Source organism: Delphinapterus leucas, chromosome 10, assembly GCF_059928025.1.
Source record: "Delphinapterus leucas isolate spDelLeu-1000000601 "Yukka" chromosome 10, BTC_Dleu_Yukka2, whole genome shotgun sequence".
NCBI classification, from domain to species: Eukaryota; Metazoa; Chordata; class Mammalia; order Artiodactyla; family Monodontidae; genus Delphinapterus; species Delphinapterus leucas.
The window spans coordinates 32,322,144-32,349,169 of NC_143138.1; the positions used below are offsets into that span (position 1 = coordinate 32,322,144).

General features: G+C 41.7%; 1 protein-coding gene across 1 annotated transcript in view; it reads left to right on the forward strand.

Moving 5' to 3' along the window:
- Window positions 1-27,026, forward strand: part of XPO5 (exportin 5) — a 51,568-nt gene that overhangs the window by 1,280 nt on the left and 23,262 nt on the right. The window contains exons 2-20 of the mRNA XM_089918690.1: window positions 645-766; window positions 1,697-1,769; window positions 2,851-2,988; window positions 3,374-3,556; window positions 6,510-6,536; window positions 7,083-7,268; window positions 7,907-7,983; window positions 11,044-11,143; window positions 12,036-12,119; window positions 12,732-12,857; window positions 13,762-13,852; window positions 15,718-15,846; window positions 17,409-17,527; window positions 18,611-18,766; window positions 19,983-20,024; window positions 20,349-20,438; window positions 21,226-21,425; window positions 22,238-22,337; window positions 23,196-23,377. Of these exons, the coding sequence (XP_089774816.1) occupies window positions 645-766; window positions 1,697-1,769; window positions 2,851-2,988; window positions 3,374-3,556; window positions 6,510-6,536; window positions 7,083-7,268; window positions 7,907-7,983; window positions 11,044-11,143; window positions 12,036-12,119; window positions 12,732-12,857; window positions 13,762-13,852; window positions 15,718-15,846; window positions 17,409-17,527; window positions 18,611-18,766; window positions 19,983-20,024; window positions 20,349-20,438; window positions 21,226-21,425; window positions 22,238-22,337; window positions 23,196-23,377 (2,225 nt within the window). The remainder of the gene's footprint in view (window positions 1-644; window positions 767-1,696; window positions 1,770-2,850; window positions 2,989-3,373; window positions 3,557-6,509; window positions 6,537-7,082; window positions 7,269-7,906; window positions 7,984-11,043; window positions 11,144-12,035; window positions 12,120-12,731; window positions 12,858-13,761; window positions 13,853-15,717; window positions 15,847-17,408; window positions 17,528-18,610; window positions 18,767-19,982; window positions 20,025-20,348; window positions 20,439-21,225; window positions 21,426-22,237; window positions 22,338-23,195; window positions 23,378-27,026) is intronic.

Here is a 27,026-nt window from a genome sequence, read left to right on the forward strand (position 1 = left end):
ACTATGAAATATTAAAGATAGACACAAAAGTAGAATACTGCAATGGTCTTGTGTATACCCATCACCTAAACTCAGCAGCTGTAAAGATTTTACCACATTTGCTTTATCCCTCCCCCCACCAAAGGTTTTTAAAGCAAATCCTAGAAATTGTCATTTTACCTGTATACTTCAGGGGTGTATCTCTAACAATTTTTTACTCATTTATGTCAAATTTATTTTTTCTAACACTAATTGGCCATTGCATGGGAAATCTGGAACTATCAAAGTGAAAGGAATGTTTATCAGTTCTTTATTCATATAATATTGATCTAGATTTTGCAGCTTAAAAATATAGCTCAGGGGCTTCCCTGGTGGCGCAGTGGTTGAGAGTCCGCCTGCCCATGCAGGGGACGCGGGTTCGTGCCCCGGTCCGGGAAGATCCCACATGCCGCGGAGCGGCTGGGCCCGTAAGTCATGGCCGCTGAGCCTGCGCGTCCAGAGCCTGTGCTCCAAAACAGGAGAGGCCACAACAGTGAGAGGCCCGCGTACCGCAAAAAAAAAATATATATATATAGCTCAGGTTGGAGTTGAAGATGAAGTTTTCTTTTTTTAGTCCACACTCTTTCTTGGCTTCTAAGGGAAACACTAACTTTTCTTCTTTTCAGTTTTGTGAGGAGTTTAAAGAAAAGTGCCCTATATGTGTCCCTTGTGGCTTGCGGTTGGCTGAGAAAACACAAATTGCCATCGTCAGACATTTTGGCCTTCAGATCCTGGAACACGTTGTCAAGTAAGGAGCTTTTGTACCTTACCACTGAAGTGTGTGAGAGAGCAAATCTTTATTTAGTGTATAACTCATAGAGGTACTGTTTAGGTGAGTAGAAAAGAGCAATCCCCAGGGAGAAAGGAATGATTCCTGAGAGGTTATCACAACCTCACAGGAGCTCTCATTCAGAACTTAACCTTTCTCAAGTTTCTTCATCTGTGTAAAGTGCATGGTACATACTAAGCATTCTGCAAGTATTAGCTCATAGTCATTTAGCTAGCACTTATTGAGCTCCTAGTATATGCCAGCAGACCTCAGAGTTTTTTAGAATAATGCAGTGTATAGGTAAATGAATCTCTGATTAGGCAACACGCCTTTAATTTCTTTTCTTTTCTCCTTTTCTTTTTTAAGTTTGAGTGTGAATGGCAAATTCTAAGCAAGATTATATGAGAATAACTGAAAACCCTTCCTAACTTGAGTCTCCTACTCCCAGTGCCTATCAGAAGAATCAGCTTTTAAGATTTAGCCACAGTTTTTCTGGAATTGTGCTATTACTTTCCAGTAATTTGGGAATTACTGAACTGAAGCCAGTTCAGAAAGGAAGTTAGTGTTTTCAAATTCTATTTTCTGAAAATCAGCTACATTGTTGCAGTTGTTCCAGGTACATATTTGCTTTTGGTCTGTCAATAAAATCAAGGAGAAAAGCTCATCTGTGCACAGATCCTGTGTGGATTCTAATTAATGGACTACTGCCTATATAAAACTCTTTTTTTCTGTTAGCATTTTGGTTAAATGTGGACTGTTTCTGTCCATTCTTTGAAGGATACCAAAATCCAAAGTATAGTTTCTTAGTGAAATCACCAGCATTATTTTAACACAGGAATCAAAGCTAATCTGTTCTGAAGAGAAGACTTCTAATTTAGTTCTGTTGACTTTATGCATTTTGGTGGCCAGGTTTCGGTGGAACAGCATGTCTCGATTGGAGAAGGTCTATCTGAAGAACAGTGTCATGGAGCTGATTGCAAATGTAAGGAATGGTTGGTTGGAAGTCCTGTGTTTCCGAGGTAGTTTAGACAAAGTGTAACTTTTCCAATGTAGCATTTGTGTAAAAATTCACTGCTTCTACATAGGTCAAACAGCATGCTTTATATAATATTAAATGTTACCTTCAAGATAAAAAGAACCACCATCACTAGAAATCACAGTTCATCACGTTTCTCTTACTGGATTTAATTAATCCCTTATGTGTTGACTTCTGTTTTTAAAATTATGAAGACAGGGCAGAGAGATTAAACATTTTCAGCAAATGAGTAAGAGTCTTAGATTAATCAATTCTAAATTAGATTACACTTTGCTATTTGTTTCCTTTTATTCTAAAGTGAATTACTTTATGATATTAGCAATAAAAATATGCTGAATGAGTTTGATTCAGGAGTTAGAATATGACTTTGAACATGTTTAGAATCCATAGCCGTTTATGTTCTGTTTCACAAAGGGCATGAAAATGGGAATTCACACCCCTTTACGTCCCCAAAGTCTAGTGTTGTTAATAGAAAAAAAAAAAATTCCCTTCAAAATTATTAACTTAGCTAGCTAAGGATTTGTATTTTATTAATTCTGGGGAAATTTGATAGAAGTCATAATTCATTAGTCTTGATATCAAACTTCAGAAGAGAGTCCCAGTAATGGTCTTTCTGTATCTTCTAATACTAGAACTATTGGTAAAATATTCAGTTGCTCCTTATTGTCCCACTTTATCAGCCTCTCAATGTGTTCCTTATTTCCATACTTTTCCACCCTGGCCCTCTTACAAAATGAAAACAATCAATATGAGAGTCTCTTCAGTTTGGAAAGGAGAAGAGCAGTGATGTCTTCCTTGCTCCATGAGACAGCCATTTTATTAGGTGATGCAACCCTCTGTTAAGCTTTAAGTGGGAAGGATGATTAGTGAGAATTCAGGACAGGTGACTCAGATATGGAGAACAGGTTTGTTTATTCTGTTTAGTTTAAAAGTAGGCCTGCTCATAAGTTTCGTACACTTTTACAGCCCAATTTTTTCCCTTGAATTCAGTCTTGCAGACCTCTTAATATCTCTTATTCTTTTTCAGGGAACACTGAACATTTTGGAAGAGGAGAACCATATTAAAGATGTTCTGTCTCGAATTGTAGTAGAAATGATCAAGCGGGAGTGGCCACAGCACTGGCCTGACATGCTAATAGAATTGGACATTCTTTCCAAACAAGGGGTATGTAGTACAGCTGTATCAATTCACGGTTTTTTTTTGGGTTTTTTTTGCGGTACGCGGGCCTCTCACTGTTGTGGCCTCTCCCGTTGCGGAGCACAGGCTCCGGACGCGCAGGCTCAGCGGCCATGGCTCACGGGCCTAGCCGCTCCGCGGCATGTGGGATCTTCCCAGACCGGGGCATGAACCCATGTCCTCTGCATCGGCAGGCGGACTCTCAACCACTGGGCCACCAGGGAAGCCCCAATTCAGGTTTTTGTTTTTGTTTGCTCTTCAGGGTTTTTTTGGTTGGTTGGTTTGTCTTGTCAGCAGAAAAGAGCCTTTGGTCATATTTATAATGAAAAACATATTTCAATTTCATTTAACTACCTTCTCTCTGTTGGTATAGGAAACACAGACAGAATTAGTGATGTTCATCCTTTTGCGACTGGCAGAGGACGTAGTGACCTTTCAGACGCTACCCCCTCAAAGACGAAGGGATATCCAGCAAACGTTAACCCAGAACATGGAGAGAATCTTCACTTTTCTACTTAACACACTTCAAGAAAATGTAAACAAGTACCAACAAGTGGTAAGGGATAAATACCACCTCCCTAAAGTTCTGTTTTCTAATGAGTGGGTTTGTTTGTTTCTTAAAGTTAATCCTTTAGCAAGAAACTAGGGTGTTCAGTTTAGTAAACGGAACGGCTATTTTATAAGCAAAAAAGAAACAAAGATGACAGGAAAAACTGGAATTAATTTTCTAAGAAGCTCAATTCAGTGAGTTTCCATACCTACCAGAAAAAAATAATTCCTTTTATAGTAAGAAAATTCCTAAGAAAATAGTATAAAAATGAAGATTAATTTCTTTTTTTGTTGTTTAATTTATTTTTAAAATTTTGGCCATGCTGTGCAGCTTGTGCGATCTCAGTTCCCTGACCAAGGATTGAACCTGGGTCATGGCAGTGAAAGCACCGAATCCTAACCACTAGACCACCAAGGAGCTCCCTGTAGGTTAATTCTTAATATTTGAAACCCAGATTCCTGATAGGTCAGGATAGTATCCCTGTTAAATTTCGATGTCCCATTTAGTCTTGGTCCCTTTTGCAGTGGAAACTGTGCCAAGTTTTATTAATCTTGATTACATGATTCCTGGTATTTCTTACTGATGAGGTTTTTCTTCTGCAGAAAAAGGCAAACCAGATACTGTCTGTCCAATCATTGTCATTTTTAGCTGAGAGCCTTTAGAAGAAGGCCGTGTGAAAGTTAATCTAGTACCGTGGTTCTCAAAGGGAGGGGTGATTTTGCCCCCCAGGTTGTCACAACTAGGGGTTGCTACTGGCCTCTAATGGGTAGAAGCCAGGCACGATGCTAAACATTCTATAATGCCCAGAACAGTCTTCCAAAATAATTTTCTGACCCAAAATGTCAATAGTATTGAGGTTTAAGAACCCTAATCTAGAATCCTCATACATGCTTATTTCACACACAAAAAATCATTGAAATTTGGGTTGCCAGGGGTTTTCTGCCCCTGACATCTTAAGTCTATTTTCAGGGAAGCACTAGATACTAACACAAATGATGACAAGGTACTATTGGTGTCAGGGTAGGGAGAAACTCACAATGAATACCTAATATATGCTATATACTTTTTCTTTTTTTTTTTTTTTAACATCTTTATTGGAGTATAATCGCTTTACAATGGTTATATACTTTTTCTTGCTTTACATGTTATTTAATCCTCAAAACAACCCTAAGAGTCAGAAAGTATTGTCTCCATATTATGGATGAGGAAACTGAATTTCAGAGAATAATTATTGAAGATCCCCTTATAAATGATTATAGTAGAATTCACGCCCCATTCTTTTTACCAGAATGGACTCTTTTCCCCCACATATCTCCCTGGGATTTTACAAAAGAAAATATCAAAGTATTTGCATTTAAAAACCTATGTGTATTGAGGGTGAAAGAGGTTGGGTTTTTTTTTTTGGCTGCGTTGGGTCTTCGTTGCTGCACGGGCTTTCTCTAGTTACGGCGAGTGGGGGCTACTCTTTGTTGCGGTACACGGGCTTCTTATTGCAGTGGCTTCTCTCGTTGCAAAGCACGGGCTCTAGGCGTGCGGACCTCAGTAGTTGTGGCTTGCGGGCTCTAGAGTGCAGGCTCAGTAGTTGTGGCGCCCGGGCTTAGTTGCTCCGCGGCGTGTGGGATCTTCCCGGACCAGGGCTTGAACCCGTGTCCCCTGCACTGGCATGCAGATTCTTAACCACTGTACCACCAGGGAAGTCCAGAGAGGTATTCTTTCCATTTTCCCCTAGGAGATTTAATCCCTAAGAGACATGAACAAATTATGAATGCTTCAGTGCCCTAGAAATCTAGCCAACATGCCAGAGCAGGGCCGATTGATGATGGTCTGACACAAGTTAGAAGTACATCCACTGGTGTTTTTCTTTAGCCTTGGTGTCCATTATCTCCATCTGTTAAACCAGGCTACCAGGACCAGAGCACACCAAGGGACATCTCTTGTACCTGAAACTTCTCAGTTTCCTCATAGTTCCTTCTCTGCTTCCGTCCCTTCACCTTCCCACTTAGGGAGTCGGCTGGATGGTAGACAAGGATGGGATGGGTAGGCTTACTCTCCCTGTCCATCACTTGGCGCCTGCACTGCTCCCAGGGGGCAGGAGGATAGGATCCGAATGGGAATGCAGGATTTGTTGGAGGAGATGGTGAAGACTGGACTTGGCTGTTGTTGCCTGGATCCCTTTCCTTCTTGGGCAGCATCAACAGATGCTGGTGAGAGGGTTCTATTCATCTCTGCCCCATTAACACTGCTCTTTGACCACCGATGGTGAGGGCTTAATACTTGTTCTTTGTTAGAAAAATTACTTTTTGAAAGTTGAGAAAAGGAATTGTAAAACAAATCCTTTATGATGCTAATGGTGGTAAGTTTTCATGTCCGTCAGGAGTTGTTATTCCTGCTTGTAAAATTATAAATTGTATAATTTACTGAACAGACATTATTTTGGTCTACTTAGCATTTAATATTTTTGTGTTTGTGGTTTTCCTACAGTTATGTCCCTACATACACGGTCATAAATTGTACTCATTTTAATTTTGTTTCTTGCTTTTTTCCATTAACATTACATCATTTCAGTATACCTTTGCCAGTTATAATTTGTCTCTATTTTAATATAGAAAAAATGCTAATACTTTGATTTAAACTATATTTCTTTTATCGCTAGCAATGTTGAGCCTGCTTCATTGTTCATCTGTTAGTTGTATTTCTTTGTAAACTGTGTGCGTTGAAACTGTCTTTGTGGATCTTAATGTTCTAGTAGATTTTGTCATATTGCTGAAACTAAAATAACCCGTCCTTCTTTGGGAGAATATCAGTTTTGTATTCTTAGTAAAGTTGTATTCTTTTCCAAGATTAAAAGTTGAGTATTGGAAAATCATTGTTCAAGGGCCTAGATTATGGGGGTGGAAAGTTATTACATAGCCTTTTGCTCTTTAAAAACATTTAGATCCTTATACTTCTTTTCTTTCAGAAGACAGATAATTCTCAGGAGTCAAAGGTAAGAGCTCTTGGTGCAGTTGGAAGGAGGCTTCTTTGAGGCTTTCAGGTACAGGGATGCATATACCTAGTGGAGGGTGACCTCGGCCTTGGTTTTTTTTTGTTTTGCTTTTTTTTTTTTTGGCTGTGCCGTGCGGCTTGTAGGAGCTTTAGTTCCCCGACCAGGGATCAGACCCATGCTCTCAGCAGTGAAAGCAAGAAGTCCTATCACAGGACCGCCAGGGAATTCCCTCAGCCTTGGTTTATTTGATCACTGAGCTATGGTGGAAGGGAGTTAAAATGTTAATACCTGAGATTTGTTGAAGGACGTAAAATGGCCACACATGCCAATATAGTCGTACTGATGGGCATCAAGAATGCCATCATTTGATAAGTGTGTGTATCAGAAGAAAACCTTTGAGTTGCCTATCAGTAACAGTTGCATGAGTACATTTTATTGTTTGTTTTTCTTTTTAGAATTAGAAAGTAGAAGGAGCTCGGGTATAATCACAGCTTTCTTGTCTGTTAGTGAGGACTTAATGGCTAAAAGTTACTTCTTTTCATGCAGGCCCAAGCAAACTGTCGAGTAGGAATTGCAGCACTGAATACTCTAGCGGGCTACATTGACTGGGTGTCCATGAGTCACATTACTGCTGAAAACTGTAAACTCCTGGAGATGCTGTGCCTGCTTCTGAACGAACAGGAACTTCAGCTGGGAGCAGCTGAGTGTCTTCTCATTGCAGTCAGCAGGAAAGTAAGTTACCGCTTCACACTGACTTTGACAGTCCCTGAGTGATACATATGTGTGTTTAATTCCATGTTGTGGTGAAAGATATTTAAAGGTTTGGGTTTTTTTGTTTGTTTTTTTGTTTTACTTGACACCAACTTAATTACCTGCCTCCAACCTTTTGGACAACAGTTTGCCGATATCCTAGGAATCCATTTGTCAGGATATATAGAGATTTGTAGGGCTACTTGGTTCTTGAAAGAGCTGTGAATCTTGGTACTTCATGCTTAAGAAACTGTATAAGCGTAATGTTAAAGTTTAAAACTCACATAGTGTTACGTCAAAGAATTGTAGAAGGTGACTCTACTGGCTTTATAGCTGTCTTGGCTAACAGATGGGATTGTGACTCTTTTCTCCATAAGAATGTTATTTTCAGATGTAATTTATTTTGCTTTCATATCATCATTATTGCCCAACACATTTTAAAATATAAGTCTTATCCAGGTTTGGATTTAAAGAGGTTTTTTTCAGTGTTCAGTTAGCCCCAGGGCTATGTGAGAAATTAGGAAGTCAGTATATTTGATTTTATAGGTATAGAAGTTGTTAGTACTTGGAGGTTTTTAATAACATAGTTATTACCTGTGTTTCCCTAAAATCGGGTCTAGGGCAAGTTGGAAGACCGGAAGCCCTTGATGGTCTTATTTGGAGATGTTGCCATGCATTATATACTCTCCGCTGCGCAGTGAGTATCTTCTTTCCTATGTGTTTTCTAATTTCTTTGTCATTTTTGTATCTCATTTGGATGTATCTGAAGTTCCTGTTTGACTGTTGGCAGTCAGTGGACTGTGTTTTTAATAGGAAAATCAGGCACTCTTAAAGGGACTGTTTCACCTTTTTGAAGATCTTATGCTGGAAATAAGTTGTGGCTGTTGACTCAGCATCCACTCACATTCACAGTTTTCCACATTCTCCCCAGACAGCTCATCCCCTTGGTTCTCTTTGTCTGCTTTTGATGATCCCTGAGCCTCCTAGTAGCCTTGGTGACTAGGCCAGAGAATGCTCTGATCTGACCAGAGTCTGTCCCAGGGCCTTCCTTGATTGCAGAACTCGAGACACTCCTCCCTCTCTCCTTGTCAAAGTAATCAATGCCTGAAGTGCTGAGGCTCTAGGAAGCAGCAGGAACAATGTGGTCAATGTGAAATATGTGTATAAATTCTGTAAAAACATTCTATGTCCTGAGATAGTGGCTTCTGCTTATTTTGCTTCTAATCGCTCTGAAAAATGTTAAAGCATTTCCTGATATGTTTTTCTTACCAGGGAGTCAGGTAGAACTGTGTACTACAGTAGTTGAAACTGTCACAGCACCCATTTTTCTTCAATACCATTTCTTCACTTTCGGTGCCAGGGACAAATGAAAAGATGTGAGACACAGTAATATATCTATATTACTTAAAATTTCTTGCTGACCGTTCTAACATAGCTTTTATGATGGCTCTTTCCTGTGGATACTACAGGTCTGTTTTTAAGGAGTCCTGTTAATTAAATTAATAACATGTCTTTTGGGTGGCCACTGTAGTTACTGTTTGCAGGGCCCATTTCTTAGTTCCCTAGAGACTATGACATTCACACTGAGGTGTCCCATCTCCCTTTGTGCTACTGGTACTGGTTAGTAAAGCTGTGATTCAAAGTCAGACTTCAGATCCTGCACTAGAAACCATGATGCCACGCTGTCCTTCAACATCACTAGAGCCTAGGCCTTTCTTACCCTGAGGCCCATGCTTTTTATGTTATACTGCACTGCCTCCAGAACACGCTAATATGGCTGCTGTCCACACCAGTCTTATTAATTCTTTTTTTTTTTTTTTTGCGGTACGCGGGCCTCTCACTGTTGTGGCCTCTCCCGCTGTGGAGCACAGGCTCCGGGCGCGCAGGCTCAGCAGCCATGGCTCACGGGCCCAGCCGCTCTGCGGCATGTGGGATCTTCCCGGACCGGGGCACGAACCCGTGCCCCCTGCATTGGCAGGCGGACTCTCAACCACTGCGCCACCAGGGAAGCCCCCTTATTAATTCTTGTTAGTGCAAATCATCCTACATCATTGTAGGTCAGGTTTTGCCACCAAACAATCTTTTTTTTAATTTAAAGGGGTATTTGCATTCTAAAATAGCACATAAGTGATTACTGATCTGAACTAAATGACTTGGAGAAATGAGATACCAAGTTACGTTTTTAATACCATCTTTAAAAAAAGATTTTGTTTTTTTAGAGCAGATTAAGGTTCACAGCAAAATTCAGGGGAAGGTACAGAGATTTCCCATATATTCCCTGCCCACACGCACGCATAGCCTCCTCCATTATAGCCATCCGCTATCAGAGTGGTACATTTGTTAGAGCTGTTGAACTTACATTGACACATCATAATCATCCAAAGGCCATAGTTTACCTTAGGGTTAACCCTGCTGTTATACATTTTATGGGTACGTTCTCTGAGTTTCAACAAACGTGTAATAACACATATTCATCATAATAGTATCTTACAGGCTTTTCACTACCCTAAAAATCCTCTGTGCTCTGCCTGTTTATCCCTCCTCTCCCACCCAAACTCCTGGCAACCACTGATCTTTTTACTTTCTCCATGGTTTTGCCTTTTCCAGAATGTTGTATAGTTGTAATCATATAGTATATAACCTTTTCAGATTGTTTCCTTTCACTTAGTATCATGCATTTATAGTTCCTACACGTCTTTTCATGGCTTGGTTAGCTCATTCCTTTTTACCACTGAATAATATTCTGTTGTCTGGATGTACCAAAGTTTATTTATCCATTCACTTACTGAAGGACATCTTGGTTGCTTCCAAATTTTTGCAGTTATGAATAAAGCTGCTATAAACATCCATGTGTAGGTTTTTGTATGTTCAGCTCCTTTGGGTAATTATCAAGGAGTGTGATTGCTAAATCATATGGTAAGAGTATGTTTAGTTTTGTAAGAAACTGTCAAACTGTCTTCCAAAGGGGCTGTACCACTTTGCATTCCCACCAACAATGAATGAGAGTTCCTGTTGCTCCACATCCTCACCAGCATTTGGTGTTGTCAGTGTTCTGGATTTTGGCTATTCTAATAGGTGTATAGTGCTATCTCGTTTTAATTTGCAATTCCCTGATGACATTTGATGTGGAGCTTCTTTTCATATGTTTATTTCCCATCTGTGTGTCTTCTTTAGTGAGGTGTCTATTAAGGCCTTTGGCCCATTTTTTAATCAGATTTTGTTCTTATTGAGTTTTAAGAGTTCTTGTATATTTTGGATAACAGTCTTTTATCAGATGTGTCTTTTGCAAATATTTTCTCCTAGTCTGTCACTTGTCTTTTCATTCTCTTGATTATAGTCCTTTTGATTTTGTCAGTGGTGTAAGGAATTACTGCATGCTCCCCTAGAGATCTCTCTAAGTCCTTCCTCAGTATCAACCGATGTCTTTTTGTGCAGTTTTTATGCATATAAGTATATATATTGCTTTGTGGAGTCATGCTCAGAGTTTACAATATTATCCCAAAGTACTCAAGGACTGCATTACCCAAAATTAGTGTGTCTCTTGAAGGATGAGATGGCATTGAACCCTATTCCTCATCGATCTTTCAGTGTTTGGTTGGAGGTTTTTGGGTTGGTTTTGTTTTTTGATTTTTTTTTTTATCTTTAATAATCAACTGAAATTTGAATATTGGAGCACAGACCACATACAGCTCCATTCCATGGGACTCTCTTTGGTGCTCTTGATGTGCTGCTAATCACACTGTTTTCTCCTCTTCAGGACTGCTGACGGAGGAGGCTTGGTAGAAAAGCACTATGTCTTCCTGAAGAGACTCTGTCAGGTGTTGTGTGCGCTGGGCAATCAGCTGTGTGCATTGCTGGTGAGCACTTTCTGGAGAGTTTCAGGGCCATTTGAGGAGAGGATTTAGAAAGTTATATTTGTGTAAGGGGTGACACATGCCATTGATTTTAGCCTGAGGGGGCATTTCCCTACAGATTATTTCTTATAATTCTATAGATTAAATTATTTTAATTGAGTTTGAATGATACAGTTTTTTTTAACAAATCAATTATTAATGTCAATAGTAAACATTCACATCTGTTATTCCATCTGTTATAACATCTGACTAAAGTCAGTGTTGCTACTCCTGTTCATTTTGGTACTTGTAAAACTTCAGTCTGCCGAGTGCGTTACCCTTTAAAGTCCTATTAGGTCATGAAACATTATGGATTTGAATAAAGAACACTTTTCCCAAATCTAAAGGATGTATTATTAGATCATAAAAGAAAACTTTAGTCTGATTGACCTGGAATTAACTTTCTTTAGGGAAATGTTTAATACTCAGTCTTGTGTGTTAAAAGGATATTGGTACAGACATTTGCGCTTGATGTTATGCCTTTTTGTGGTGGCTTGAATGGCTAGAGAGGATGGAACTTCAGACATAAGATGTGTACCGTCAAGTGGTTATTTAATAGGTTAGGTCACAGAGATGTGACTAGAGTAGATCTGAAGAAATATACGGATTTCTGAAATCAATACTCTTGTTTTACTATTTGACCACAGAATAGGTTTTAATGATGATGGTTAAGGAGATAAAACAGCTTTCCTGTGTTTTAGCCCTTGAAATGATGCCTTCCTTAGGCCACAAGGAAGTATAAAGTCCTTTCAAACCTGAAATTTTTGAGGGTATAAGTTGTCTGTATTTGTTACTCCACTCTCTACCCTGACCTCCCCATCAACATCGTTAATGTAGTGGTCTTTTTGTCCTACAGGGTGTGGATTCTGATGTAGAAACACCAGCAAACTTTGGAAAATACCTGGAATCTTTTCTGGCTTTCACAACTCATCCAAGTCAGGTAAACTTTATGGAGGTGACTTCTCAAAATATTAGTTAGGTAAATTAAAATCAAGTGCTATGGCCTGAAGTAATTAGCAGCTGAAGTATAAAATGTGACTCTTAAGATCCTAGGGAATAACTGTAGTAGCATTTCATTAAGAAAATTGCTGAGCCTTCTTCCTGAGCTAAGCATTACAGTCTAGGTCAGCAGTTACCCCTCAGGTCGTGTCATTCTGATAAGGCTCAGTCAGATATGAGGTATGTCCCAGGTGATTTACCACTAAAGACGTTTTAAATACAAAGTCTGATTGTGTTATTATAAAATTAATTTTATCCAGTCCAAGATTTTCCTTGTAATATCATCCTGAGGTTCCTATATCATTTCTTGCATAAAACAGAAAGTGGTAGAATTCAGCTCATACTCCGGGAATTGCACCTGACCCAGTCTGTCTTATTAACATACAGTCCATAGTGAGCAGTCATTACTGCTGTACTACAGTATGGGCAGTTTCAAAGTATTACAGATATTTATTTCCATGGAAAAATATAGTGGATAATTGCTGAGCTAAGTAATAGTCTTGGTATATAAAACCCAAATCCTTAAACTGAGTTTTTTCTTTTTTCCCTTTAGTTTTTGCGCTCTTCAACTCAGATGACTTGGGGAGCCCTCTTCCGGCATGAGATCCTATCCCGTGACCCTTTGCTATTAGCAATAATACCAAAATATCTTCGTGCTTCTATGACTAACTTGGTCAAGGTATGCAGTGGGAAGGTAAAACGTGGAATGTCGGTGAATACACATCATAGGACTTAGATGGCATCATTGACAGCCCTGTCTTGGTCACTAAGATCCTTTCCTTGGGCATATTAGTCTTTTATTCCTCAAGAAGAAATATCTACTCTTTCATATTTTGGAGCACTTATATGCCAAGCATTGGGCTAAGTGCTAGGAAAAAGAGTGATAGGACGAGAGCAGTGACCATGACCATACAATATGATCATTGCTTTTCAGAGGTTAAAAATAGAAAGGATGGTGGAGCCAGGGAGATTCCAAGAGGAAGTAATGTCTGACTTTCTGAAGGCCAAGTGAGGGTCAGGAAGGTGAATGAGAAGGGGAGAATGGAAGCAGATTGCTCATTACCTCAATAGAGAGTTGCTTATGAACACTGAGATCTGTTCAAGGCTCTTGCAGCTGACAGATGCTTCATCTTGATTTGTAAAATCAGAGAATAGGACCCATTCAAGGGTCCCCTTATTTCCTCAAGGAATTCACCTAGCACGTTGCACACCATCCTCTAGTTCTCTGCCGTCATGGTCTTCAGTACTTTTTGAATGAAACATAAAAAGTTACATGCTTATTTCCAGGGTTCAGCATTTAAGAAGACAAATTGTTTCAATTCTTTTACTTATTGCAAGCTGTATCAGCACTTTGTTTTGGGACATCTTTATAATCAAAGACCTTAAACTAATTCCAGAATTCAATTTTCCCTGAGGAACCTGGAAGAGAGTATCAAATAAAAAACGTTCTCTTTCTACCACTCCCAGGATTATTCCTGCTGGAAGCAAATTGTAGACTTAGGGGTAGACCAGAAGCAGTTATTTATCATCATATATCTCATGAAAACCCTCACCCCTTACCCCAATTATGTTTCTCTTTCCAGATGGGCTTTCCTTCTAAAACAGACAGCCCTAGCTGTGAATACTCTCGATTTGATTTTGATAGCGACGAGGACTTCAATGCTTTCTTCAACTGTGAGTGAATCGGCCTGGAATTTCTTCCAGTCTCAGAATGGCATCTAGTGTTATGAGTCATGGTGCATGACCCTTCAGGTTCTGTATTAAAGAGCCCCAAGTCTGGACAGCAGCCTGTTTAATCCCCATTTGCACATTGCAGAGAATGCTGGGATTGTACTTATTCCACGCATTGTTTTATCTCTTACACACACACTCCCCCAAACATATACACACATACACTGCCTTTGGACATTGAAGTTTAGAGATAGTAACTTAAGGTAAGGCACTCTCATTTTTTTTTATATTTATATATTAGAATTAAATACCATCTTACATTATGGGTCTTTTTTCTAAAAAAGAGAGGAAAACCCCACTATTCCTAATTCTTCTGGGTTTTCTGTAACTTGGTCCCCCCCCTTTTTTAATAACAACTTTATTGATGTAATTTCTTTTGTCATACAGTTCATTCATTTATAGTATATAATACAGTGGGTTTTTTTTTGTATTTTCAGAGTTGTACAACCACAACCACAGTCAATGTTAGGATATTTTCATGACCCCAAGAAACCCTGTAACCATTAGCAGTCATCTTCCAATCCCCTTATCCCTCTCAGCCCTGGAAAAGCTACTTTCTATTTCTGCCTTTCACCTATTCCGAACATTTCATATAAATGGAATCATACAGTGTGCTGTCTTTGGTAACTGCCTTCTTTTTCTTAGTGTAGCGTTTTAAAACTTCGTCCATGTTGTAGTATGTATCAGTACTTCATTTCTTTTTATTGCCAATAATACTTCATTGTATGGATATACCACATTTTATTCATCTATTGATAAGTTGATAAATACTTGAGTTGTTTCCACATCTTGACTATTAAGAATAATGCTATTATAACATTTGGGTACAAGTTTTTTTGTTATTTTTTTAAAATAAATTTATTTACTTATTATTTATTTTGGCTGTGTTGGGTCTTTGTTTCTGTGCACGGGCTTTCTCTAGTTGCGGCAAGCGGGGGCTACTCTTCATTGTGGTGTGCGGGCCTCTCATTGCGGTGGCTTCTTTTGTTGTGGAGCGCAGGCTTCAGTAGTTGTGGCTCACGGGCTGTAGAGTGCAGGCTCAGTAGTTGTGGTGCACGGGCTTAGCTGCTCCGCAGCATGTGGGATCTTCCCGGACCAGGGCTCGAACCCATGTCCCCTGCATTGGCAGGTGGATTCTTAAACCACTGCGCCACCAGGGAAATCCCCCTGGGTAGAAGTTTTTTTTTTTTTTTTTGGCGGTACACGGCCTCTCACTGTTGTGGCCTCTCCCATTGCGGAGCACAGGCTCCAGATGCGCAGGCTCAGCGGCCATGGCTCACGGGCCCAGCCGCTCCACAGCATGTGGGATCTTCCCGGACTGGGGCACGAACCCATGTCCCCTGCATCAGCAGGCGGACTCTCAACCACTGCACCACCAGGGAAGCCCAGTACAAGTTTTTGAGTGGACATATGTTTTTATTTTTATTGGGCATATGCCTAGGAAGAGAATTACTAGATCATATGGTAATTCCATGTTTAATGTTTTGAGGAACTGCCAGACCATTTTCTTCAGCAGCCATACCATTTTACATCTGTACCAACCTGATCTCCTTTTAATTCCAACAGAAAGGGGAGACCACTTTTGGTTTGCCGCTTATAGCCTCTAGCTGGTATGGTGGCTTCTTAGAATTTAGTTTTGAAAATTGCTAGATTTGTTAACAAAGCTTTACTGAACATTTGTTAGATTCAGAGCATAAGTCTGCAAAACAAAATCTCTTGAATGTTTTCCTCCTGGGATGGATAAATGAATAAACATTAACTAAGTATCTGTTATATGCGGTTATTGATTCATGTCTTTCTCTTGGCAGCCTCTCGGGCTCAACAAGGAGAAGTAATGAGGTTAGCATGTCGCTTGGATCCCAAGACTAGCTTCCAGATGGCTGGGGAGTGGCTAAAGTATCAACTCTCAACTTCTGTTGATACTGGATCCATGAACTGTAAGACTTCTTTTGTTCTTTTTCCGACTGAACATTAGTGAAGTATTTCTATGTATCAAAACTGTACGTAGAAATAAACCTCTGAGCCACATTTCAAAACAGTATGCTAATAGTGTTCAAAAACAGCTTTGCTCACTGCCCAGTTCCATCCTAGACAGTGAGCCTTTTCATTTGCACATACAGGCAGAGAAAGCAGATATAATACCAGATTTTAACTCTGTTTAAATTAGGGTAAAACCATGACCCTATCAGTTTTGCCTTCATTTTTCTTTTCTAACAGAGTCAACAATTGTTTCTTGTTGATTTTATGACTTCACCTCAGGCAGCATCTAACAAACATGTCTAGACCTAACTTTTTAAAGCTTTTCAACCAAGTTCTTGCATGGCATTTCTCTTAAACTCGGAAAAAGTGACTTGTTAGTCAGGCACAACAAGCAGTGCAGGGGTTTCCCGTATCGCTCAGCCCCCTCAAAGCCTTTGGGAAATGCCACTTTATTTAAAATCAAAATAACCCCCCTCTACCCAAAAGCATAAGCTAGGTAACTTCTCTGTGCTCTGTATCTTCTGTCTGTCATCTTATTAACGCAGGCAGTGGGTGAGAAGATTGTAAGGAAAGGGTGTAAGTCACAGCTTTGGAAAAAGTCCACACTATGGTCAGTTACCAAGTACACTAGTTACTTGGCATTCATGGGATTTAACATTCAGTTTTATGTGTTCACAGTTGACTGTAAAGGTCCCTGGTATCTAGTAACTTGAATGTTTGCAGAGGCCCAAATATGTTGTACCAAGATGAAGCTAGTGAATGTGAGCACTGTATGGAAGCAAGAAAAGTAATTTGTAATTCGTTTCGCGGGGGCCTTGCTGTTGAAGTGACGCCCTTTGATGATACTTGTGGGGCTTTTTCTTTTCTTTTTTTTCATATTTTGGTCGTGCCACGTGGCTTGCGGGATCTCAGTTCCCTGACCAGGGATCGAACCTGTGTCATGGCAGTGACAGCACCAAATCCTAACCACTAGGCCACCAGGGAACTTGATGATACTTGTGAATTTGGAGGGTGGCACAGTTTTCTGCACAGGGCCCTTGCAGTTGTCATGAGGCTACTGGGTGTGAACAGCATTTTGTATCTTACAGCAATTCCTTGTTGGAAAGATTCTTTATGGTCTTAGATATCATAATTATTTAGATTCCCGTGGACAGATTATGAAAGGAGGGGGGAAATTAATTAATATTTCTCAATTGGCCAGGCACTGGTTTTGATGCTTACATGTATATTCTCATTCAGTACTTAAACTGGCTTTACAGACAAGGCTCACAAAGGTGAATTCAGACAGTTTGTTTTTAGAGGTAGAGGCAGGATAGGGATCCCTTTCTGCTTCCTTTTCTTTTCCCAGGCTGAGAAGGGTTAGATTACCTTGTTCCTTCAACTGTGAAATTACCTAGTGGTTTCTACAGCCCCGTGGTCTCTGTGTCTTCTGTGATCCTACAGTGTTTATAAGTGCGTGCGTGCGTGTGTGTGTGTGTGTGTGTGTGTGTGTGTGTTTTAAAACCCTGTTCCCCTGCAGCTGGAACTGGAGAAGGCAGCCTCTGCTCCATCTTCTCACCTTCATTTGTGCAGTGGGAAGCCATGACCTTTTTTTTGGAAAGTGTGATCAACCAGATGTTTCGAACATTAGATAAAGAAGTAAGTAATTGTTTCTTGTGCTGATTGCATAATAATTTTGATCTTTTTAAAATTATTATTCATTTATTTATTTGGTTGCGCCGGGTCTTAGTTGCAGCAGGCGGGCTCCTTAGTTGCGGCTCACCGGTTTCTTAGTTGTGGCATGCGAACTCTTGATAGCAGCATGCATCTGGGATCTAGTTCCCTGAACAGGGATCGAACCCGGGCCCCCTGCATTGGGAGCGCAGAGTCTTAACCACTGCGCCACCAGGGAAGTCCCCAATTTTGATCTTCTTAAAATTGGCAGTAGGATAGGAAAATATGTGAGTGTGCATCTTACAGAAGAGGAAACTGAGATTCAGAGAGGGTAAATAACATGCTCAAGGTCACATAGCTAATAAATAGAGCTGGGACCCAAATTAGGTCTCTCTGACTTTAAGCTCCGTGGTGTTTAGTATTCGTTTTAGGGGATAATAAGATGAGCCTGATAGTACAGTGAACCACAGTAGGGTAACTATTATAGGGAGGACAGTGATGGAAGCCTTGAATTGGAAAATCTAAGAGATACCTGCCAATTTATGGCAAATTGACCAGAATATTCATGATGGCAGATCTGTGTCCCTCTTTCCTGAATAATCTGATTAAACCAGATAACAGCATATACTATATTAACTATGTTAATTAGATTAAAAATAATTGGATCACTTATTTTGGGGTAATTCGTCTTAACTCATTCTAGGTTAGTTGTAGAAAGAATCTAAGTCCCTTGAATATAAGTGAAATACAGTGCTTTTTCTCATAAATGGCTTATTAACAAATTAGATCTTAGGATCATTAACTTCATCTGTTTTTATATTCACTTCAGTTTGAAATGGTGGCATTCTGAGTTTGTTCAATTTCTAGTTGTAGGTAATGCTACGTTCCTAATAAAGGCAGCATCATTTGTGAAAAATTTTAATAACATGGGGTAATGCTTAGAATTTTAAGGGTTAAGAAGCACTATATAAAACCATATGTGACAACCATATTTATATAGAGTGTGAAGGAAATTTAGCAAAAGTGATTTTCAGTTATGTCAATCTCCTTTTCATGTCTGTATCACAGGAGATTCCTATTAATGATGGAGTAGAGCTATTGCAGATGGTCCTGAACTTTGACACCAAGGATCCCCTCATCCTGTCCTGTGTCCTCACTAATGTCTCAGCACTCTTTCCATTTGTCACCTACAGACCAGAGTTCCTGCCCCAGGTCTTCTCTAAGGTAAACTCCCTCTCCTTTGTAAACTTTATTTTGGCATTTCTAAGCTAATTATTTTTTGTAACTGTTTTTGTAAGTATATGAGACAAGCTAATAAACAGTTGTTTATTCATTTATCAAATATTTACTCAGTACTTAATGTGGAGCAGGCACCATGCTAGTAGGAACGCCTTGTCCTTTACCACCTCTCGGTTTGGGGAGAAAGGCACATAGACAGATGTGGTACCTACGTGGCATTGCAGTTAGTAGACATGTACACTGAGATGGAAGAGAGTACCTGAAGGAGGAGGTGTCAATGTGTGCTGTCAGGTTGGGAGGTGATTTGTAAGAGGAAAGGTTTTGGGGTCCAGTTGAGGTGACTAGCGAGAGGTGAAGCACCACCTGAGTGAGAATATTGGACCAGGAGGAGGGAAGGAGTAAGGCAGAGAGGGGGTGAGTTCTGTTTTGCAGGACTAGGTTTAAAGTATACATATAATATCTCAGTGGAGACATCTCATGCTAAAATGGCTATTTGAGGTAAAGGTCTAGACTCAGAAAATTATGAGAGAAAATTAAGGCATCGCCATCATAGAAATGCTAATAGTAGCGGTGAAGCCCTAGCAAAAAGGAGTTTTATGTAGAGTTGGACATGTAGCTCAAGCAGAGAACCCCGACAGTCACCATCATTGAGGAAGAAGCCCTCAAAGAACAAAAAAAGGGATGGCCAGAGAGATGGAGAAAATATTGTGTTACAAAGTCCAGGAGAACTTCAAAAATGTGGACTCATTTGTTGCCACAGAAATTCTTTAAGAATTGGAGAGTGTCCATTGGGTTCCTCTAGACCTTTGTCAGCGTGTTATTCCATCATAGTGGCTAGGGCAGCAGTCACATTGCATTGGGTTAAGGAGTAAGTGGGAAGTTATGAAATGGAATCAGGGAGAGTAGACCGCTCAACTTTTAACAAAAAGTGGGGAGATATGACCATGGCTGAGTTCTTGGGTGATAGCCTAGATTGTTCTGGGATTCTGTGGCCTTTATCTTCGTAAAGCGTTTGCTGGTAAAATTGTGAATCTCAAGCCTCTTGCAGAGTTATCCGAGAAAATGAACGTCTGAAACTTTGTAATGCCGGTTGAAAACCCTTTTGTTACCATATTGTTTGCACTTTAGGGATTTTGTTAAAAACTTTGTAAAATACTTTATGCATTTGGTACTGATGAGTGACCTTTTTTCTTCCCCTTAGCTATTTTCATCTGTCACTTTTGAAACTGTTGAGGAAAGTAAGGTAAGATCATTAATTCAGCCTACCAATTCTAACTTCTTAAGAACAAAAATGTGAGTACCCAACACTTATTGTAGATTTTTCTAATACGCAAACGGGGTTAATAAAGGCAGGAGATAGTCATATGATGGGCTATTTTGCACTAGAGATACTCTAGGACAAACAGTAAACATGTGGATTCTTGCTAACTATAAATATCACTTGATTATACTCCCCTAGCTGTGAAAATTGTGAATTTACCTCTGAAGGAGATATTTACGTGATTCTCTGCAGCATCTGTTAGTTATATTAAAAGTAGCTTTGATTTTATCGAATATCTCTTCCCAGGCACCCAGGACCCGGGCGGTGAGGAATGTGAGGAGACATGCTTGTTCCTCCATCATCAAGATGTGTCGTGACTACCCCCAGCTCGTGCTGGTAAGCCCTGGACTCTGTTCAAGTAGCCACTGAGACATGCTGAGTTTGGGTACATTTCTCTTTAAATCCACACCTAATTATACCTCACATAAGGTTGGTCTTCCCCAACTCCAGAGTTACTCAGTGAAGTTTAGAAATGCAAATATATTGCCTCAGAATGAATTGTTCTCTTGCACATGGATGACCACGTTTTCATTTATCAAATATTTGATACCACGTCAGTGTACACCTCTTTACCGTACTATGCGTGATGTCCTTAACCACCACTGCCAAGTGATGTGCCTGGTCTTGAGAGAAGCCAGGTGCAAACCCCAACCTTTTTTGGAGGGTTTCTGTAAGAAGTTTAGCACTACTCCAGATAACAAATTAACCAAAAATTTCTTCTCTGAATACACAGCAGTTATTTGTGTGTGTCTGTCTGTCTCTCTCCCCCTCTCCCTCCTTCTCTCTCTCTCTCTATAAAATATATATACATAAGTATATATGTATAGAAAACAAACTGATCTTTGTCCATGAAGATACCGTTAAAGTTGATATAGAAATAAAAGACAGATGGTTTTCACAGTTGTAGAGTCGGAAAGTGCAGTTACCCAAATACTCAAACCTAAATTGCCTTGCCTGTTCAGCCAAAAGAAGAGCGTTATAATTAAATTATTAAGTGACAGTCTTATTGGCCTGACTGTCCTGGAAGTGTCTTCATCCTCTTTTTTACCTTCCTTGAGTGACCCACCACGCCTTGAAACTCAGACCGTCACCACCTCTGGGTTTTTTTCTTTGTGAAATGCAGCCCAATTTTGACATGCTGTATAACCATGTGAAGCAGCTGCTCTCCAATGAGCTGCTCCTGACACAGATGGAGAAGTGTGCCCTCATGGAAGCCCTGGTTCTCATTAGTAACCAGTTCAAGAACTACGAGCGTCAGAAGGTGTTTCTAGAGGAGCTGATGGCACCTGTGGCCAGCATCTGGCTTTCTGAAGACATGCACAGGTAGGGGAGATCCTTTGCCCTTGACCTTGACTGCACTTGAGTACCCATTCTCTTCTAAGACTATGTCCGGGGTCGGGGTGTAAGGATATTGAGGTGTAGTGGCACTATCCGTGATAGCTGAAGGCCTCTGAAACAGGGGTCCCCACCCCCCCGGGCCACAGACCGGTACTGGTCCGCTGCCTGTTAGAAACTGGGCTGCACAGCAGGAGGTGAGCGGCAGAGAAGAGCTTCATCACCGCTCCCCATCGCTCGCATTACCGCCTGAACCATCCCCCATACACCCCCGACCCCGGGTCTGTGGAAAAATTGTCTTCCACGAAACCAGTCCCTGTGGTGCCAAAGAGGTTGGCACCGCTGCTCTAAAAGCAGTCTTATAAGTGAAGTGCCGAAAACATCGCCTTGCTCTGCAGAGGCGTAGGAACAGAGATGAAGTGACTAAGATGGATAGTGTGGGTTGGAACGCCACAGAGTGAGGTCTGCTGTGGTGTCTAGTTGCAGCTTCAGCACATATAAAGAAGTGAGAACAGCCAGTAGGGCCATACAGAGTAGGAGCTGCACAGACACCCCTCTGTGCCCACATAGCCTTCTCAAGCTTGTACCCTTTTTGATTCTTAAGGTGTCACTAATAACATTTAGAAGTGGGAAGAGAAGTTAATAAATCTTCATATGACAGCTGACAATTTGATTAGATTCCTCTCACTGTAACAACTGCTCTTTGGGGGTCAAATAATCACAGCTTATTAGCTCTTGAGGAAGAAACTACCCTTGCTTAAAATCATGCTGTAACTTGTCTTTCCCCCACCAACCTTTAGAGTGCTGTCAGATGTTGATGCTTTTATTGCCTATGTGGGTGCAGATCGGACAAGCTGTGACCCGGGCCTGGAGGATCCCTGTGGCTTAAACCGTGCACGAGTGAGTAAGCCTCTCCTGGGATAGGGAAGGTGCGTAGGCCACAGGTAGGAGTAGGGTGTTGTCATTTGTCCAGGTTCTTGTAGACTTATGTGTTTTTGTATACGAGCAAGAAATCTGGGAATCTCCACTTCCGTTAGTGTCTCCTTTCTTTTCTTCTTCAGTCTTAAATTCTCGAGTTAGTTCTCACAGCAGAGCAGGTGGTCTTTTCTATGAAATCATTATTTTGGCTTTAAGGATCTGTAAATAGCTTGGAGGACTGAAGGTGTAATGAGGAAGTAGGTCAGAACTTGGTCAGCAGGGTGGGTTCTCCCTGCCTTTGCTCTCTGGGAAGTAAAGTCCTAAATGGTGGCCTAACTTGCAAACCTGAGATTTTCCAGTTCTTTGCTATTCAAATAAGCATTGTTCCTGGCTCCATTACGGCAAAAGTCTTACTAATTAACCTGTCAAGTAGTCGATTGGCAGAAAGTACTGTGAGTGAGGATTAGGGCAAAATCTATGAAGGCCTAAACCGGAGGATGCAGGGCCAACTCAAAAACAAGATGAAATGTTAGCAGGGTAAATACTGTTTTGAAGTATGTCCAAACCACCTTCTAATTGGGGTCCACTAAGCCTCTGGAAGAATATCCTCATGAAAGGGAAGCTTTTAGAGCCTACCACTGGTCCTGAAGATGGCATTGAAAGGATCCCTTTTGGACTTGACCTCAAAGGAAGGGACAGGGATGGGGGTGGGGGTGGGGGCGGCTTTTCCTTTTGTCCAACTTCTATGTCACCTTTGCCGTAATCTTGCAAATATCTAATAGCACTTTTGTCTTTTCTTCCCCTTTTATATTTACCTTTCATTTTTATGTTTTTCTGTAGATGAGCTTTTGTGTGTATAGCATTCTGGGTGTTGTGAAACGAACTTGCTGGCCCACTGACCTAGAAGAGGCCAAAGCTGGGGGATTTGTGGTGGGTTATACACCCCCTGGAAATCCAATCTTCCGTAACCCCTGCACAGAACAGATTCTGAAACTTCTTGACAATTTGCTTGCCCTTATAAGGTGAGTCAGAATAATGGTTTTTCTCTGTTGTATTTTTGCCTTAAAAATCTCAAAAGCTTAATTTGTTTATACTTCTTCAGATCATATGGTGATAAATAAGAGATTAGGTCTTGTTTCGTTCTAGAGGGACTCTCCTTTTTAAAAGTAACATGGACTCTCACTTTTTTTGTTGTTGTTATTATAATTTTATTTTATTTATTTTTGGCTGCGTTGGGTCTTCATTGCTGTGCGTGGGCTTTCTCTAGTTGTGGCAAGCGGGGGCTACTCTTCGTTGTGGTGCGCAGGCTTCTCATTGCGGTGGCTTCTTGTTGCAGAGCATGGGCTCTAGGTGCACAGGCTTCAGTAGTTGTGGCTCACAGACTCTAGAGCACGGGCTCAGTAGTTGTGGCACATTGGCTTAGTTGCTCCACGCTATGTGGGATATTCCCGGACCAGGGCTCGAACCCGAGCCAATGTCCCCTGCATTGGCAGGCGGATTCTTAACCACTGTGCCACCAGGGAAGCCCCGGCTCTCACTTTTATACGTCTTGCATCCCAAGTGAACACATGGGGGCTAATCTCAAAATGGCTTTTCTCATTTTGAGCCTCCTCTGTGTTCTTTTACTTCTTTATACTTCATTTCTACTTTTTACTTTGTTTCATTTGGTCTAAAGTTTTGCCACTAAAGGAATTGTTCATTGGGAGCAGGGCCGTTGCTTTCTGTAGTGGTGCTGCTCTGGGTCAGGTATTCAGACGAGCTAATCTGAATTTATCGGTAGTGACTGTGTTCTCAAATGGACCAAACATCCAGTGGCTGAACATGCCAAAGGAAGGCATGATATGTGCTCCACATCAGAGTCCTAGGTTTTTACTTCTCAAAGCTGAGTCCTCAGACCAGCAGCATCAGCAGTCACCTGAGAGCTTGTTTAAAATGCAGTGTTAGGGCTTCACCCCAGACATACTACTAAATCAGAATCTGCATTTTAACAAGATCCCCAGGTTGTTTGTGTGCACATTAAAGGTTCAGAACCACTGTTATAAATCACATGAGCTAATATAATCAAGCGGAAGTAGGCCAAGTCTAGGCTTGTTGGTTACTCAGTATATGTTTGATGATTCAGGGATAGATGCTCTCTACAGTGAAAGAGAGCCTTTGGAGAGAATCAGTTTTTACTGGCCAAAGCAAAATTTGATTGCTTTTTACATCTCCCAGTGTTTCTGAGTTCAGGTTAGAACTCTGTTCCACTGTTTTTTGGCCTCTTACCCAGGGTGTTAGAGCGGAGTCTCAACTGAGTAAACCAAATTTACTCAATATAAGTAAATCAAATTCCTCATGTCTCAGGGATGCTCTGCTGAAACAGACACCCTGGACCATATGCTTAAGAATCCAAGGTTTTAAGTTAATGTTGACCAAATTGGAGGGCTGGAGTGTCTGAACAAGTTGTCATTGTGGACATGTCTATGGAAATAGACAATACTTTGCTCTGATTTCAAAAGGAGGAAAAAGATTTCAAAAAGAAGTATGGGTTACATGTTGGGAGGGTAGTAAAATATTTAGTCAAGGAAAAGTTTGTCTCCATATTGATGTTTTTAAGACCGAAAGGATCTTCTGTAGTTTAGAGAAATGTGAAAGTGATGAAGTCAGATAGCAACAGACTCCCTGACTTTTTAGGCCTGTGGCCAGAGTCCTGTGGTGGGAACCTAGACCTGGAAACAAGGTTCATCCCTGGTTAGGTGAGGAGACAAGAGATTGTCATCGTGGTATTCTTCTAAGAGTACAACACTTTTGGAAAAGCCCAGAGTCAATCAAAAGGTATTTGAAAAATGCTGACCGCAGTAAATGGAGTAGTTAGACTCCCTGAGCAGTGTGCAGCTGGAGCTGTTAGAGTTTTGTCTTGTTTTCGTAGTAAGTTTTATCTTGAAGTATAATGTTAAGGGTACAAATATACATAAGAAAAGGACACAAACTGTGAGTGCGGGTAGATGAATTTTGACAAAGTGGACACCTCCATGTAATCAGCATCCAGGTCAAGAAACGACCTTCCCAGCACCTCTTTTCAGTCCTGCGCGCCCCCAAGGGTAACCACTCTTCCAACTTTCCTTCCCAGCACCTCTTTTCAGTCCTGCGCGCCCCCAAGGGTAACCACTCTTCCAACTTTCCTTCCCAGCACCTCTTTTCAGTCCTGCGCGCCCCCAAGGGTAACCACTCTTCCAACTTTCCTTCCCAGCACCTCTTTTCAGTCCTGCGCGGCCCCCAAGGGTAACCACTCTTCCAACTTTCCTTCCCAGCACCTCTTTTCAGTCCTGCGCGCCCCCCAAGGGTAACCACTCTTCCAACTTTCCTTCCCAGCACCTCTTTTCAGTCCTGCGTGCCCCCAAGGGTAACCACTCTTCCAACTTTCCTTCCCAGCACCTCTTTTCAGTCCTGCGCGCCCCCCAAGGGTAACCACTCTTCCAACTTTCCTTCCCAGCACCTCTTTTCAGTCCTGCGCGCCCCCAAGGGTAACCACTCTTCCACCTTTCCTTCCCAGCACCTCTTTTCAGTCCTGCGCGCCCCCCAAGGGTAACCACTCTTCCACCTTTCCTTCCCAGCACCTCTTTTCAGTCCTGCGCGCCCCCAAGGGTAACCACTCTTCCACCTTTCCTTCCCAGCACCTCTTTTCAGTCCTGCGCGCCCCCCAAGGGTAACCACTCTTCCACCTTTCCTTCCCAGCACCTCTTTTCAGTCCTGCGCGCCCCCAAGGGTAACCACTCTTCCACCTTTCCTTCCCAGCACCTCTTTTCAGTCCTGCGCGCCCCCCAAGGGTAACCACTCTTCCACCTTTCCTTCCCAGCACCTCTTTTCAGTCCTGCGCGCCCCCAAGGGTAACCACTCTTCCACCTTTCCTTCCCAGCACCTCTTTTCAGTCCTGCGCGCCCCCCAAGGGTAACCACTCTTCCACCTTTCCTTCCCAGCACCTCTTTTCAGTCCTGCGCGCCCCCAAGGGTAACCACTCTTCCACCTTTCCTTCCCAGCACCTCTTTTCAGTCCTGCGCGCCCCCAAGGGTAACCACTCTTCCAACTTTCCTTCCCAGCACCTCTTTTCAGTCCTGCGCGCCCCCCAAGGGTAACCACTCTTCCACCTTTCCTTCCCAGCACCTCTTTTCAGTCCTGCGCGCCCCCCAAGGGTAACCACTCTTCCACCTTTCCTTCCCAGCACCTCTTTTCAGTCCTGCGCGCCCCCAAGGGTAACCACTCTTCCACCTTTCCTTCCCAGCACCTCTTTTCAGTCCTGCGTGCCCCCCAAGGGTAACCACTCTTCCACCTTTCCTTCCCAGCACCTCTTTTCAGTCCTGCGTGCCCCCCAAGGGTAACCACTCTTCCACCTTTCCTTCCCAGCACCTCTTTTCAGTCCTGCGCGCCCCCAAGGGTAACCACTCTTCCACCTTTCCTTCCCAGCACCTCTTTTCAGTCCTGCGCGCCCCCAAGGGTAACCACTCTTCCACCTTTCCTTCCCAGCACCTCTTTTCAGTCCTGCGCGCCCCCCAAGGGTAACCACTCTTCCACCTTTCCTTCCCAGCACCTCTTTTCAGTCCTGCGCGCCCCCAAGGGTAACCACTCTTCCACCTTTCCTTCCCAGCACCTCTTTTCAGTCCTGCGCGCCCCCCAAGGGTAACCACTCTTCCACCT